The 14,296-nt window shown below is 45.8% G+C and overlaps 1 protein-coding gene across 1 annotated transcript in view; it reads right to left on the reverse strand.

Annotated features, from left to right (window-relative positions):
• SUCLG2 (succinate-CoA ligase GDP-forming subunit beta) overlaps positions 1-13,389 on the reverse strand; it is a 297,736-nt gene extending 284,347 nt beyond the window's left edge. The window contains exon 1 of the mRNA XM_040359196.1: positions 13,275-13,389. Coding sequence (XP_040215130.1) covers positions 13,275-13,379 — 105 coding nt within the window. The 5' untranslated portion in view covers positions 13,380-13,389. The remainder of the gene's footprint in view (positions 1-13,274) is intronic.
• Positions 13,390-14,296: the final 907 nt, after the last annotated feature.

The following is a 14,296-nucleotide window of genomic DNA, read 5'->3' on the forward strand; positions in this document are numbered from 1 at the left end:
CTCCCCCGAGACTCCCCTGTGGAGGAATCCCAAGCTGTCACATTTTCTTGATTATCCAGATCCAGTGGTGTGGACCGACTTTGGAATTAAACTCCTGCGCCATATAGTGGCTAATGGCACTCTTATGCCATTTGACGACCTAAAAGCATGTTATGGTCTACCAAACACGCATTTCTTTAGGTACCTGCAACTAAGACATGCATTTCAGGCCCAATTCAGGGGGGGTCCTCTTGTCTTTAAACTCAGTGATTTGGAATTATTGGCTTGTGGTGAATCGCTGTCTAAAGCGGTTTCTGCGCTATATAGGGACCTTTTCAGGAAACGACTAAATTGCTGGCGCCATGTAGACGGGCCTGGGAGACAGTGACCTCGGGTCTGGACAGAGATGACTGGGATGATGTTTGGGGAGCAGCTTTTCAGGCCTTGGTCTCTACCAGGGATAGACTCATCCATTACAAATTTCTACATAGGATTTACCTGACGCCTGCTAGACTAGCTAGAATGTTTGGGAACCAGGGATCTGTATGCTGGCGGTGTTCCATGCCCTCCGCAAATTTTATGCACATCTTTTGGGAATGTCCCCGGGTTCAGCCATACTGGCAGGGGGTGGTGGACTGTATACGGTCGGTCACTTCCATTTCGGTTCCCATCAATGTGGAGGTGTGTTTACTGCATTTGGTGGAACCCCTGGCTACCACCAGGGCGATTAGAATGCTCCTCATTCTTCTTTTTTTCTATGCTAAAAAGCGGATTATCCTTTCTTGGAAGAGCTCCTCGGCCCCAACGGTGGAGGCCTGGAAGATGCTGGTCAATAAGGCCATTCCATTTTACAAGGCTACCTACCTGAGTAGGGGGGCCTTGAAAAAATTTGATAAGGTATGGGGAGGTTGGATGGCCTCGGTGGATACGGTGTCGGATTGAGCGGGGTTCAGTAGAGGCCTTGAGTGTAGGTATGCTATGGTCAGGTGGGGGCGGGCTACAGTCCCTCTTATTCTAGAGCAATTGTGATTTCTGAAAGAGAGATGTATCTCATTTCTGCTCTTTCTCAGAAAGAAATTAGCATGTTATACCCTATCAACATTGAGACTACACTTGGGCAAAAGGTTTTCCTTGTCCTGGGGGGGGGGGGGGGGGGGGAGTATGAGTTGCATCTCACTTTGATCTGACTTACCCAAATTTTACTGCTTTTGATTTGGGGTATGTAAATTTGATATATACTGTCCCCCCCCCTCCCCCCTTTTTTTTCTTCCCCCCCCCCCCCCCTTTCAAACCGGCTTCTGTGTTTTGACCGGTAATTGTCGGTCGCATGTTGCGGCCTTGTATTGTATATGTGTTGAAAAAATGTAATAAAAAATAATTTTCCAAAAAAAAAACAGGTTCTCAGCAGAGGGGGTAGAGGGATAGGGAAGATTCAGGTACCTTTCTTTGCAGATCATGGGTACAGTCTTAGATCCAGAGGACAAATCGGTTCCACGCTGGATTTAGCAACCACCGGATAGGCCCACTATCACTAACCCAGCAGCCGATGAGAAGCTCGTGCAAAGTCTCTGCCACAGACTTGATGAGTGTCGTTGCCACAGGATCGTGTAACCACACATACACTTAGCGAAATCTCAAAGAAAGTACACAGCTCACGGTACCAGGATCTTTCAGCCAGGCAAGTTGATCCGGGTGCGTCCTTCAATTGAGTCCCCAACTGCTCAGCTGTTTCCTGCAGGCAAGACAGCACAGGACCACCCCTGGACCAGTAGGCCCCAGAAACTCCTGGACCTACTCTCAGTTGCGGAGCCTCGGGCCAGCAGGCCCCAAGACCGTAAAAACACGGTCAGAGCATCGCTGAGGCCAGGAGGGCCATCAGGTCAGGATTGGAAGACCCCGCCAGAAGGGTGTCTGTCCCTTAAGTACCCTCCCCCAGAATGCACAGCGGGTTGACCACGCCCACTGGGCTGCTTCTGGGAAGAAGGCACCCAGCCTATTGCATTTCCAACCAGGCAAGGGGAACATGCGCAACACAGCTGGACTGGAACGGAAGCCCACAATTCGGTATAATCATCTGAGCTAAACTACAGCTCAGGTAACTAAATTTACAAAATGGCGCCTACCCAACAGGAGCAGGGCGCTACACACACACATATTATATTATATATATTATATATATATAGTTAGTGTGTGAGTATATATATATATATATATATATATATATATATATATATATATATATATATATATATATATATATATATATATAGTGTGTGTGTGTGTGTGTGTGTGTGTGTGTGTGGCACCCTGCTCCTGTTGGGTAGGCGCCATAGGTAAATTTAGTTACCATTCCGTTGTAGATTATGTTTTGGATCATTGTCTTGTTGGAAGACAAATCTCCGTTTAGTTACACGCACACACGCACACACGTGCGTGCAGGGGGGTTAGCTTGGCAGCGGGTGTGTGTGACCCCCTGCAATGTAAAGGTGTACTCACTGGAAAACCCCCATCGATGACCCAAGGCACCGTAACGCCAAAAATGTCAGTCTGCCGTGCGGGTGATCAGGTGGAGGTGTATATAGGTTCATACCGTACCATGAAAGTCCTCAGTGCCTCAATCCATTTTTCAATGCTATAGTTCTCAATAAAGTTCTACTAGATAATCTGAGCAGATAAATATAGAGGCGGCCCCTGTCAACCTCCCTTTGAAAATGCCAACTTGCCTGGCGGCCACCTTTTTCCCATTGACCATTATAGCTGTTTACAGGTTGAAATAGGACGATCTCGACAATAACGAATTGCAAAAGGGGCTCTGTAGCAATTATATTCTTTATTTCGATGTGTTACAAAACCCAAGTTTTCCTATAAAAACAATGCTGCTTTTACTGTGCATTTCAGTCCTAAGCCAACTCTTAGATTGTTAAATAAAGTCTGAATTCTTTTTTCTTTATAAGTTGCCCAGTGAATGTTAAATCTATTTATTTAATCACAATTATTGGATCAAAAATAGCTTCCAGCTTCTCCTGCGCTACAAGACCAATTTAATGTTTACTGCCTGTTGCTTTAATTACAAGTCTGCTTTATATCCTGGGGTACAAAATAAGGATAAAGGTATACATTTCCCGGCTCGAGTAGATCATGCATCTATTTTGAAAAGCTGCCAAAAAATAAAAAAAGCAGCAAATTGGCGTTTTACAGAAGGTGGCTTTGTGAAATGCAATAGACATTACAAGCTCCAAAGGGTGTCGATACAGACCTCATGCCTAAATGATTACTACGACTGTGTATTGGAAAGCAAGTCATCCTGGAAAGGAAACACACAGTGTTTTTAGGCCCAATGCAAATGGGTTACGATTTTAACCATTTAAGACCCGGACCTTTAGGCAGCTAAAGGACCCGGCCAGTTTTTGAAATTCGGCACTGCGTCGCTTTAACTGACAATTGCGCGGTCGTGCGACATGGCTCCCAAACAAAATTGGCGTCCTTTTTTTCCCCACAAATAGAGCTTTCTTTTGGCGGTATTTGTTCACCTCTGCTGTTTTTATTTTTTGCGCTATAAACAAAAATAGAGCGACAATTTTGAAAATAAATGCAATATTTTTTACTTTTTGCTATAATAAATATCCCCCAAAAATATAAAACACATCTTTTCCTCAGTTTAGGCCGATACGTATTCTTCTACCTATATTTGGTATAAAAAAAAACAAAAACAAAAAACAATAAGCGTTTATCGGTTGGCCTGCGCAAAACTTATAGCGTTAACAAAATAGGGGATAGTTTTATTGCATTTTTATAAAAAAAAAAAATTTTTACTACTAATGGCGGCGATCAGCTATTTTTTTGTGACTGCGACATTATGGCGGACACTTCGGACAATTTTGACACATTTTTGGGACCATTGTCATTTTCACATTTGCATTGTTTACTGTGAAAATGACAATTGCAGTTTGGGAGTTAACCACAAGGGGGCTCTGAAGGGGTTTTGTGTGACCTCATGTCTGTTTCTAACTGTAGGGGGGTGTGGCTGTAGGTGTGACGTCATCGATTGTGTTTCCCTATAAAAGGGAACACATGATCGATCACGGCGCCACAGTGAAGAACGGGAAGCTGCGTTTACACACAGCTCTCCCCATTCTTCAGCTCCGGGGACTGATCGCCGAACTCCAGCGGCGATCGGGTTCGTGAGTCCCGCGGCCATGGAGCTTCGGCCCGGGTCGCGTGCACGCGCCGGTGGCACGCGACCCCATGGCTGGGCTTAAAGGGCAACATACAGGTACGTTGATGTGCCCAGCCGTGCCATTCTGCCGACGTATATCGGCGTGAAGGGGTCCTTAAGTGGTTAAAGGGGTTGTAAACCCTCGTGTTTTTTTCACCGGAATGCATCCTATGAATATCACATCACTTCCGCTTTCAACGTGAAACGTCATCAATTTCACACCTGCAAATCATATAGTGTTTCCAGATTTGGATATACCCCTGTATATTGCACCTTCACATCAGTCCCTGCCCTGAATGAATATAAAATTTAAGGTCCCCAATTCACATTCATACTAGGGCCAATTTAGACAGAAGCCTAATAACCTGCCAGCATGCCTTTGGAGTGTGGGAGGGAACCGGTGTTGCCAAAGGAAACCCACGCAGGCACAAGAACATGCAAACTCCAAGCAGGTATTCAGGCAGCTTCAACGTCCTTGTGTACTAAACATCGTCGTATGTAATCAGTGGCGAGGGAGGCAATACTTACAGTGTTCATACCCCTTGACATTTTCCACATTTTGTCATGATGCAACCAAAAACGTAAATGTATTTTATTGGGCTTTCATGTGATAGACCAATACACTGGGGGTTATTTACGAAAGGCAAATCCACTTTGCACTACAAGTTCAAAGTGCACTTTGAAGTGCAGTCGCTGTAGATCTGAGGGGGACATACAAGGAAAAAAAATGCATTTTAGCTTGCACATGATTGGATGATAAAATCAGCAGAGCTTCCCCTCATTTCAGATCTACCCCTCAGATTTACAGGGACTGCACTTTCAGAGCACTTTGCATTTGTATTCAGCCCCACCCAGTCAATACTTTGTAAAACCGCCTTTTATTGAAATTACAGCTGCAGGTCTTTTTGGGGATGTCTCTACCAGCTTTGTACATCTAGAGAGTGAAATATTTGACCATTCTTCTTTGTAAAATAGCTCAAGCTCTGTCAGATTGGATGGATGGCATTTGTGAACAGCAAATTTCAAGTCTTGCCACAGAAATTCAATTGGATTTAGGTCTGGACTTTGAATGGGCCATTCTAACACATGAAAATGCTTTGATCTGAACCATTCCATTGTAGCTCTGGCTGTATACTTGGGGTCGTTGTCCTGCTGGAAGGAGAACCTCTGCCCCAGTCTCACGTTTTTTACAGACTAACAGGTTTCCTTCTAAGATTGCCCTGTATTTGGCTCCATCCATCTTCCCATCAACTCTGACCAGCTTCCCTGTCCCTGCTGAAGTAAGCATCCCACAAGATGATACTGCCACCACCACCATGTTTCACGGTGGGGATGGCATGTTCAGGGTGATGTGCAGTGTTTGTTTTCTGCCACACAGTGTTTTGCTTTTAGGCCAAAAAGTAAAATTTTGGTCTCATCTGACCAGAGCATCTTTTTTTTCCCCCCACATGCTAAACCTCAAAGACAGTCAGTACAGAATAAAAAAAAAAATCTGAATTACACACCCTCGCTCCGCCACTCCTACTAGCTATGGGGAGTGTATTTTTTTACCCCATTATCTGTGCCCCTTTCTGATGATCATGTGCTGGTCGGAGCGGAGGGAATATTTCTTTGGTTTCGGGTGCCCATTCAGCTCCGCACGCATGTTCTTCTGCCTTGGCTCAAGTCCCGGCCAGCCGCCTGCCTGTTTATCTCCTTGCCTTCCCTGGCAGAGTGATTTTCCTCTGCTCCCCACCCAGCAGTAGCCGGGGCACAGAGAGTAAAGCCCTATACACACAACCGGATTTTCCGACATCAAATGTGTGATGTCAGGGTTTTGTCGAAAATCCGACCGTTTGTATGCTCAATCGGACAATTGTTGTTGGATTTTCCAACAAATGTGGGATAGCATTCTTTCAAATTATCCACCAACAAATGCGTGATGTTGGATTATCCGATCGTGTGTACATAAGTCTGTCGGAAAAAAAATCAAAAGTACAAACACGCATGCTCAGAAGCAATGCTAACCATAAGACAACATTAGAAGAGGGTGGCGCTAAAGAGCAGAAAAAAAAACAACACGTAGTATCCCTTTGTTAGGGGACAAAAGTTTTGCCGTTTGCATGCAGAACAAGTTCACGGCCAACGCCCTTCGGACAAAAGTTCTACACTTCGTCCGCGCAAAATCTGATCGGGTGCAGCAGTCTTTAGACTTAACAGGCTGTGAGGCGGGCGGTGGCAGCGACGGGCAGAGAGACGCAAATTGCCGCCATTACTAACAAATATAAAAAAAAAAATTATATATATATATATATATATATATATATATATATATATATATATATATATATATATATATATATATATATATATATATATATATATATATATATATATATATATATATATATATATATATGTCCCTGGATTTCATTAAAAAATAATCTGGTCACCTTACTGTAGTAGTTCAGTGCTGGCTGTGACCTTCCAGAAAAAAAATGGAAACTCACTGGACATCACCCTTAGACCCCTTTCACACTGAGGAGTTTTTCAGGCGGTACAGCGCTAAAAATAGTGCTGCTATACCGCCTGAAAAACTCATGCCCAGGCATCTCAATGTGAAAGCCCGAGGCACTGAGGCGATGCGCTGGCAGGAGAGAAAAAAAATCTCCTGCTAGCAGCATCTTTGGAGCGGTGAGAGGAGCGGCATGTATACCGCTCCTTCCCATTTAAAACAATGGGAAACCGCGGTAATACCGCCTGCAATGCGCCTCTGCAGAGGCGCATTGCGGGCGGTATTAACCCTTAATCGGCCGCTAGCGGGGGTTAATACCACACCGCTAGCAGTCGAATCCCGCAGCAATTTCGACGGTATAGCGCCGCTATTTTTAGCGGCGCTATACCACCACCGCGCCTCCCGCCCCAGTGTGAAAGGGGCCTTAGTGAGCTGGGAACCCAACCTCTGATACTATTGGTGTCACCAGGAACTATAAGAAGTGATGATTCAATTCACTAGCATCTCCCCAATACCAAAACAGCATGAAGAGTTGCACACAAAGTTCCATGAACTGTGCAATTTTCTCAAGTGATGAGGCCATTTCTTGTGCCTAGTTTAACAGTCAAGTGATGATTATCATTTAAAAGAAGCAATAAAACGGAAGCACTGGTCGTTGAAGCATATAATTGATTCAGTAAAACAGCATTTGATAGGAAAATTGTCCAAGCAGGGAGCAGAACCAGCTATAACATAGGCAGAATTCCCCCCCCCCCCCCTTTTGTGATAGACAATGGATTGTCTGGCATGTCTGTAACAGGAGATGGACAATTTAAAAGAAGTGCAGGATAGCAAAAAAAAACAAAAACATACTTACCTACACTATATTGGCAAAAGTATTGGGACACCCCTCCAAATCATTGTATTCAGGTGTTCCAATCACCTCAATGGCCACAGGTGTATATCATCCAACACCTAGGCATGCAGACTGTTTCTACAAACATTTGCGAAAGAATGGGTAACTCAGGAGCTCAGTGAAATCAAGCATGGCACTTTGATAGGTTGCCACCTGCCTAATAAGGCCCCTTTCACACGGGGCGGATCAGTAATGATCCCCCCCGTGCACTTCCGCTTGCTCAGCGGGGATCGCTCCGTTGATCCCCGCTGAGCCGGCAGATGACAGGGCGGTCCCCGCACACTGTGCAGGGACCCCCCCTGTCTTTTCTCCACTCTCCCCTATGGGGGGGATCGTATGAACACGGACCGTATGTCCGGAAAAAAGATCAAACATTCCCATAGACACACTCCTAAACCTTGTGGATGGCCTTCCCAGAAAAGTTGAAGCTGTTATAGCTGCAAAGTGTTGGCCAACTCAATATTGAACCCTACAGACTAAGTCTGGGATACCATTAAAAGTTCACGTGCGTATAAAGGCAGGCGTCCCAATACTTTTGGTAATATAGTGTATATTAAATTCAGGAACTTTGTTGCATTTTTTAAATTACATTTAATGATTTGTTTAATGCCTAGATAACTGCATTCATTGGCGTTCACATGCCTGGAAATCTAGGTGCCACACACACAGCTAGTTTATTTCGTAGTTCATAGGCTGACGTTGCATTGGGGTTAAAGAATAACCAGGATAGTATTTAACAAACAGAAAAACACCCTTTGACACAGTAATGAAAAAGCTGAGCCATGAAATTCTCACTTGCTCGGCTTGAAGGACGGGTCTGAAGGTGCCTGAAGACACAGGGTGACAGTCTCCTAGTCTAATGGCTTTCTTTCGATAACCTTGTCCAGTTGCCTTTGTCGTCCCCCCCCCCCCCATCTCTAATAAGCTGGTGCTGCCAACACCTTGCCCCCCAGGCCCATATACACAATATACACAAGAGGCTTGCCAGGTGACTGGCACGAATAATTTCTGCACACACTCAATCTTTAAATGGATAATTATTATTTATTGGGAAATCTGTTGCATAAACAATATATTCAATCCTGGCATGCCCCGTCTATAAATCTCCAAAGCCAATACAGAGACTTGTGGCTGCTCTGAATCTAGACTGTCTGATTTGGGGGTACACAAAGAAAGTCAGAGGACATATTGAGAGCCCCCCCCCCCTTTACACCAGAGGCCCACATCACAACAGAGTCATCTGTCCCGAAAGTAGCCGAACGTCGGTGCGCAGGCGCCGTATAGAGCCGCACCGACGTTCGGCTTCTTTCGGCTACTCGTGACGCGATGGATGTGACCGTCGGAAGCCTGTCAATCAAATAGGAATGCCCAGTCCCGCAGCCCATACCCGGAAGCGGCGGAGAAGATCGCTCTCTAAAACGGTAAGTACAGCTTTGATTTAAAAAAAAAAACTAGCCGATTCCCCTAGACAAAATGAGCATGAATCTAAGGTTAAAACATTTTTTTAGGGTGAACTCCCTCTTTAATCTCAAACCCAATGCCAATGAGAACGAGGGCTCAATCGCATGTGCCCCTGGCTGAGACTAGGAGCAGCTATGCTGAAACACACTGTGCAGGTATGTAGACAGAAAGTGTTGCTGTTGGTTATGCAGGAAGGAGGATGCTGCAGCCAATTACCCCGAACATCATTACCCTGGTTTTTGTCATTTGTTCGCAGTCATTTTCTACAGAATTTTTGTTGACTGAATTTACAGAATATTCCACAAATCTACCCAAATGTTGGCCCATGTATGGGCAGCTCTATAGCCACAGGTCTGCTAGTCGGGATTGTCTGAAAACATGAGATCACCTTCCTATATTACCAAAAATGGCGGACGGGGAAGACTGTCGCCCGTCTTCTCTGGTTACCTTTGGATCCACTTAAAACTCAATCTGCTTTTCTTGTAATTATCTCAACTGGTCTGGCCAGAAACAGACTGGAAAATCCTCCACCCCAGGAATCCGTCCTACATCACACAGAGACCAGTAATGTTCCATTCTTTCTCTATGTATAGATTTCTGCTACAAGGAAAGCCTGCAGCACATGATACACAAAGCATATGACATTCAGGGGAAAGGGAACAATCCTTAAGAAGTGTTGTACACTCAAGTGATTTGTTGTGGCATGTTAATGCATGTGCTTTACTTCTCATGGTAATGTGCGTTATATTAAAGTGGTTGTAAACCCGAGACATGAAAAATGAGCAAAGCATCTCCCTCTATAGTGTGTACTTGTCTCAATAAAGAGCCATTTCTGTCTGCTGCCTCATTCTTCTGCCATCAGCATCAATCACTTTTTCTTGACACCAAGAGAAAAAAAAATGGTGAAAGGGAAGGAACCTCACGCTGATTGACAGCCTCGGCTGTGTTTCGGTGAGCTGTGTAGGGGGTGGGGGGGTGTACCTTCCCTCCAACCAGCTCTCAGAGCTCTCCTCATTGAGCTCTGCAGCGTGCAACTTTAGCTTTCTGCTCCCTTTTATCTGACAGCTCAGACAAGCTTTATAAATTCTGGACTTTTAAGGGATGTAAAGAATTAAAGACTGCAGATACACAGGTGCAACTCATGTAGAAGGATTTGATTAAAGTAGTAAACCCTAGAAAGAAACCCCAAAGGCATAACAAGCTAGTATGCATAGCTGCACCCCCCTCCGGCCAGCGACATCTCTTCCAGGGGATATGTCCGGGTAACGCGGGCTCTGGCGCTGTGATTGGCCAGAGCCACGACGACGTCACTCCCGTGCAGGAGCCGCCGGTAGTAGCACACCGACTGAAGCAACGGCACAATGGCACATGCAGATACAGGGGATATCTCCTAAACCATGCATGTTTAGGAGATATTCTGGGTAGCTACAGGTAAGGCTTATTGCCGTTTTTAGGCAGTTGCGTTTAACAGCGTTTCTTTGAAAGCAAAAAAATAGGTTCAGGCTCCGAAGATTTCCACATTTCAGATGCCAAACGCGACAAAATGCGTTTAGCAGCTTTTCATTTATAGCCATTAAAAAAAAATATATATACTGTATATACTCGAGTAGAAGCCGAGTTTTTCAGCCCTTTTTTTTAGGGTGAAAATGACCCCCTCGGCTTATACTCAAGTCAGTGTACCTGAACGGTGCGATGCTCCTCCGCACGGTGGCAGCCACTACTATAAGCCGCGGCTTTGGCCTAGTCTTCGGATCCGGCGGCCATCTTGCTCCTCCCGGCCTCTCCACCAGCACTGTATGCCGGCCTCCCTGGTGTCTGGCTCCCTTTACAGCTCACAGATCCTGCTACACGGGCTTCTGACCGGGCGGGGGTCTGAATGGAGCGGTGCCCTCCCGCACGGTGGCAGCCCCAAATCCAGACCGCGGCTTCGGCCTTGTCTTGGGCTCTGGCAGGCATCTTGGTACATGCATCCCTCCTTTCCTGGCTTCTGTACACAGGCCTACGGACGCTTCCTGCATCCTCCAGGTGAGTGGTGCACAGTGATGTTGCAATAGGCACAGTGATGTTGCAATGGGCACAGTGAGGCATGCAAATGGAGATTGTTGACCCTCTTTTCCGCTTACAGTGGCTGCTGCATTCTCACCCTAGGCCAGTGTTTCTCAATTCCAGTCCTCAGGCCCCCCCCAACAGGTCATGTTTTCAGGATTTCCCTCAGATGAAAAGGCTGTGGTGATTACTAAGGCAGTGAAACTGATCAAATCACCTGTGCAAAATAATGGAAATCCTGAAAACCTGACCTGTTGGGGGGGGGGCTGAGGACTGGAATTGAGAAACACTGCCCTAGGCTTATACTCGGGCCAATAAGTTTTCCCATTTCTTTGTGGTAAAATTAGGTCCCCCGGCTTATACTCGATTATATATATATAAAAATTTCAAACGCTGCTAAACGTAAATGCTTCTAAACGCGGCATGTAAACGCGGCAAAACCGACGTTTTAAACATAGGTTACCATCTGTCACGTTAAATCGTGACAGATGGTAAGACACAGAAGCAGAGCTGCAGATAACGGAGGCACGTAAACTGGCCACGGTGTCAGGGCCCAGCAGCCATGATACACCGTGGTTAGTTTACATAGGGGAGGGCAGAACCAGGCAGGATCGACCAGGTATTACAGGGGGGCAAATTACTGTGCTGTATAAAATGCTTTAAAGAATCAGGATCAATCTTTTTTTTTGGGGGGGGGTTAACAAACCCTTTAAGATAAAAACAAAATTATTTCCAGTTACAACCACTTTAAAGCAGAGGTTCACCCAAATAACATGTATATAAGATCATATTCTTTATACTTCCACCATGTACAGTATGCCCTATTTTTTTATATTTTGGCTCTACATACCTTATTATGGCTATTTTCCACCCGGGCACTGACTCCCGCGGGAGTAGGCATTTCTATGCAGAGGCGCAATGTCACCTGGGACTTTGCCCAGATGATTGACGTCCTTGAGAAAAAGTTCCCCCCCGCGGCGCCCGCCTATTGCGTAGGCGCGTCACGAGAGTCACGGAGTTTCCGAAAGTAGCCAAACTGCGAATCAGCTCTACACGGCGCCTGCGCACCGACTAGGAGCCGTATAGAGCTGACTCGCCCGTCGGCTACTTTCGGAAGCTCCGTGACTCTCGTGACGCGCCTACGCAATAGGCGGGCGCGGGGGGGAACTTTTTCTCAAGGACGTCAATCATCTGGGCGAAGTCCCATGTGAGACATTGCGCCTCTGCATAGAAACGCCTACTCCCGCGGGAGTCAGTACCTGGAAGCCGGGTGGAAAATAGCCATAATAAGGAATGTAGAGCCAAAATAAAAAGAGCATACTGTACATGGTGGAAGTATAAAGAATACGATCTTATATACATGTTATTTGGGTGAACCTCCGCTTTAAGCTTTGACATAAAAACCTGGAAGCCGATTGGCGTCTATGCAGAGCTGCACCAGATTTTGAACTCTCCAGTTTTAGTAAATCTCCCCCATAGAAAGAAATACACAGACGGCGCACAACATGAGGAAATTGAATCTGATATAAACCAAAGGTCACCCTGCATTCACAATGATAGCAGTGAAGGTGAGTGGAGCGCGGCTCACTGCTGTATTGTTCGAATGATACAGGACAGAGCACTGTGTATAGACAATCCAATCCTCTGCAAACAAGGCCTTGTTCACATGGACATTCATCAAGTGTCTCCATTACCCCAACACTTCATATTCCTGACATGTGCCCGCTGTACCATGTAGGCGGGCATTACACCTATCTATGGGAGCAGGTGAGAGGTTAACCTTGGAAGGGGACTTCTGGAGGGGAGATCTGGGCAGTTTCCAGAGTTGGGATTTAATAAATGTGATGCCGGAATATAAAGAGCTTTTTTATAATGTTCTTATCTGAAATAAAACTTAATAATTATATATATATATATATATATATATATATATATATATATATATATATATATATATATATATATGTAATAATAATAATAGGAAGGTCATTGGCAGACATCAGATCTACAGACAAGTCCTGAGTTCCTGGAGAGACCAGACACCTGTGACCCTCCCCCACACTTCTAGAAGTCAGTGTCCCCTCCTGGGACAGCTCTCAGGGGGTCACAGCTGTCCAGTGTCACGTCCCCTCCCTGCTCAGTGCCCCCAGTCCCCGGCTGCAGACACCCCCCGTGCCCCTCACCTTCTGTCTGCCCAGCAGAGAGCTCTTGGCTGTGATAGTCCTCAGCACTTGTCCTGCCATGGAGGCCGCCATGTCTAAACCGGAAGTGCTGCACAAGCTCCACATGGACACACACAGCCAGCCTGGAACGTCCTTGCCGGGCGGACACGCCCTCGCTCGCGCGTGATTGGCTGTTTCCTTCTAGCTGTCAGGACGCCCCTCCCACAGGCGCTGCACAACTTTCTCAGCAATGAAAACTTTGTGCTGCATTGTGATCCCTGGATGATGATACAATGTTATATTATTATATCACACCGAGGCTAGTGATACCGGAGGAGGACACCTCTGATCTTCTACATGTGTCTTCTGCTTTATAGTGTGTATATCTTATATGATAGGCATGGAGATCTGTCTATAGCCGGCCACACATTATACAATCTGATTGTGCAATCTCTGTTCCCGAGATTGCTCTGTTCCCGAGATTCCTAGAATGACATAATATGAGACCAAACCTAAACAACGAATGCAGATAGAATCCAATCAGATAGATCTTTGCACTACAGCCGTGGCCAAAAGTTTTGAGAATGACACAAATGCTAATACACAAACATTTCATAAGTGTCAAAGGCTTTTATTGGCAATTACATTAAAGAGGAGTTGTGGCCAATCAATTTTATAGGCAAGGCTCCATTCACATCTAGGCAGACAAATTTGCAGCGTTTTGTCCCGCGAATTGCGGCGACTTGTACCGTACCGTGCTGCGATTGTCCGCCTAGATGTGCCCCTCTATGGAGATGGTTCCCGAAAGCCGCCTGAAAAAAAGGTCCGGGACCTTTTTTCAGGCGGCAGGCGTACGGCGTTCGGCGTGGAGATGTGAACCATCTCCATAGAGGGCAATGTCTTTTCATCCCTCTGGCGACAGCGGCGTCGCACTACAGGCGACAAAACGCCTAGATGTGAATGGGGGCTAAGGCTGCATTCACATCTAGGCGGACAAAATCGCGGCGTTTTGTCCCGCGAATTGCGGCGACAAATAGCGGCGT

This window comes from Rana temporaria, chromosome 7 (genome assembly GCF_905171775.1).
Source record: "Rana temporaria chromosome 7, aRanTem1.1, whole genome shotgun sequence".
Classification (NCBI taxonomy): Eukaryota; Metazoa; Chordata; class Amphibia; order Anura; family Ranidae; genus Rana; species Rana temporaria.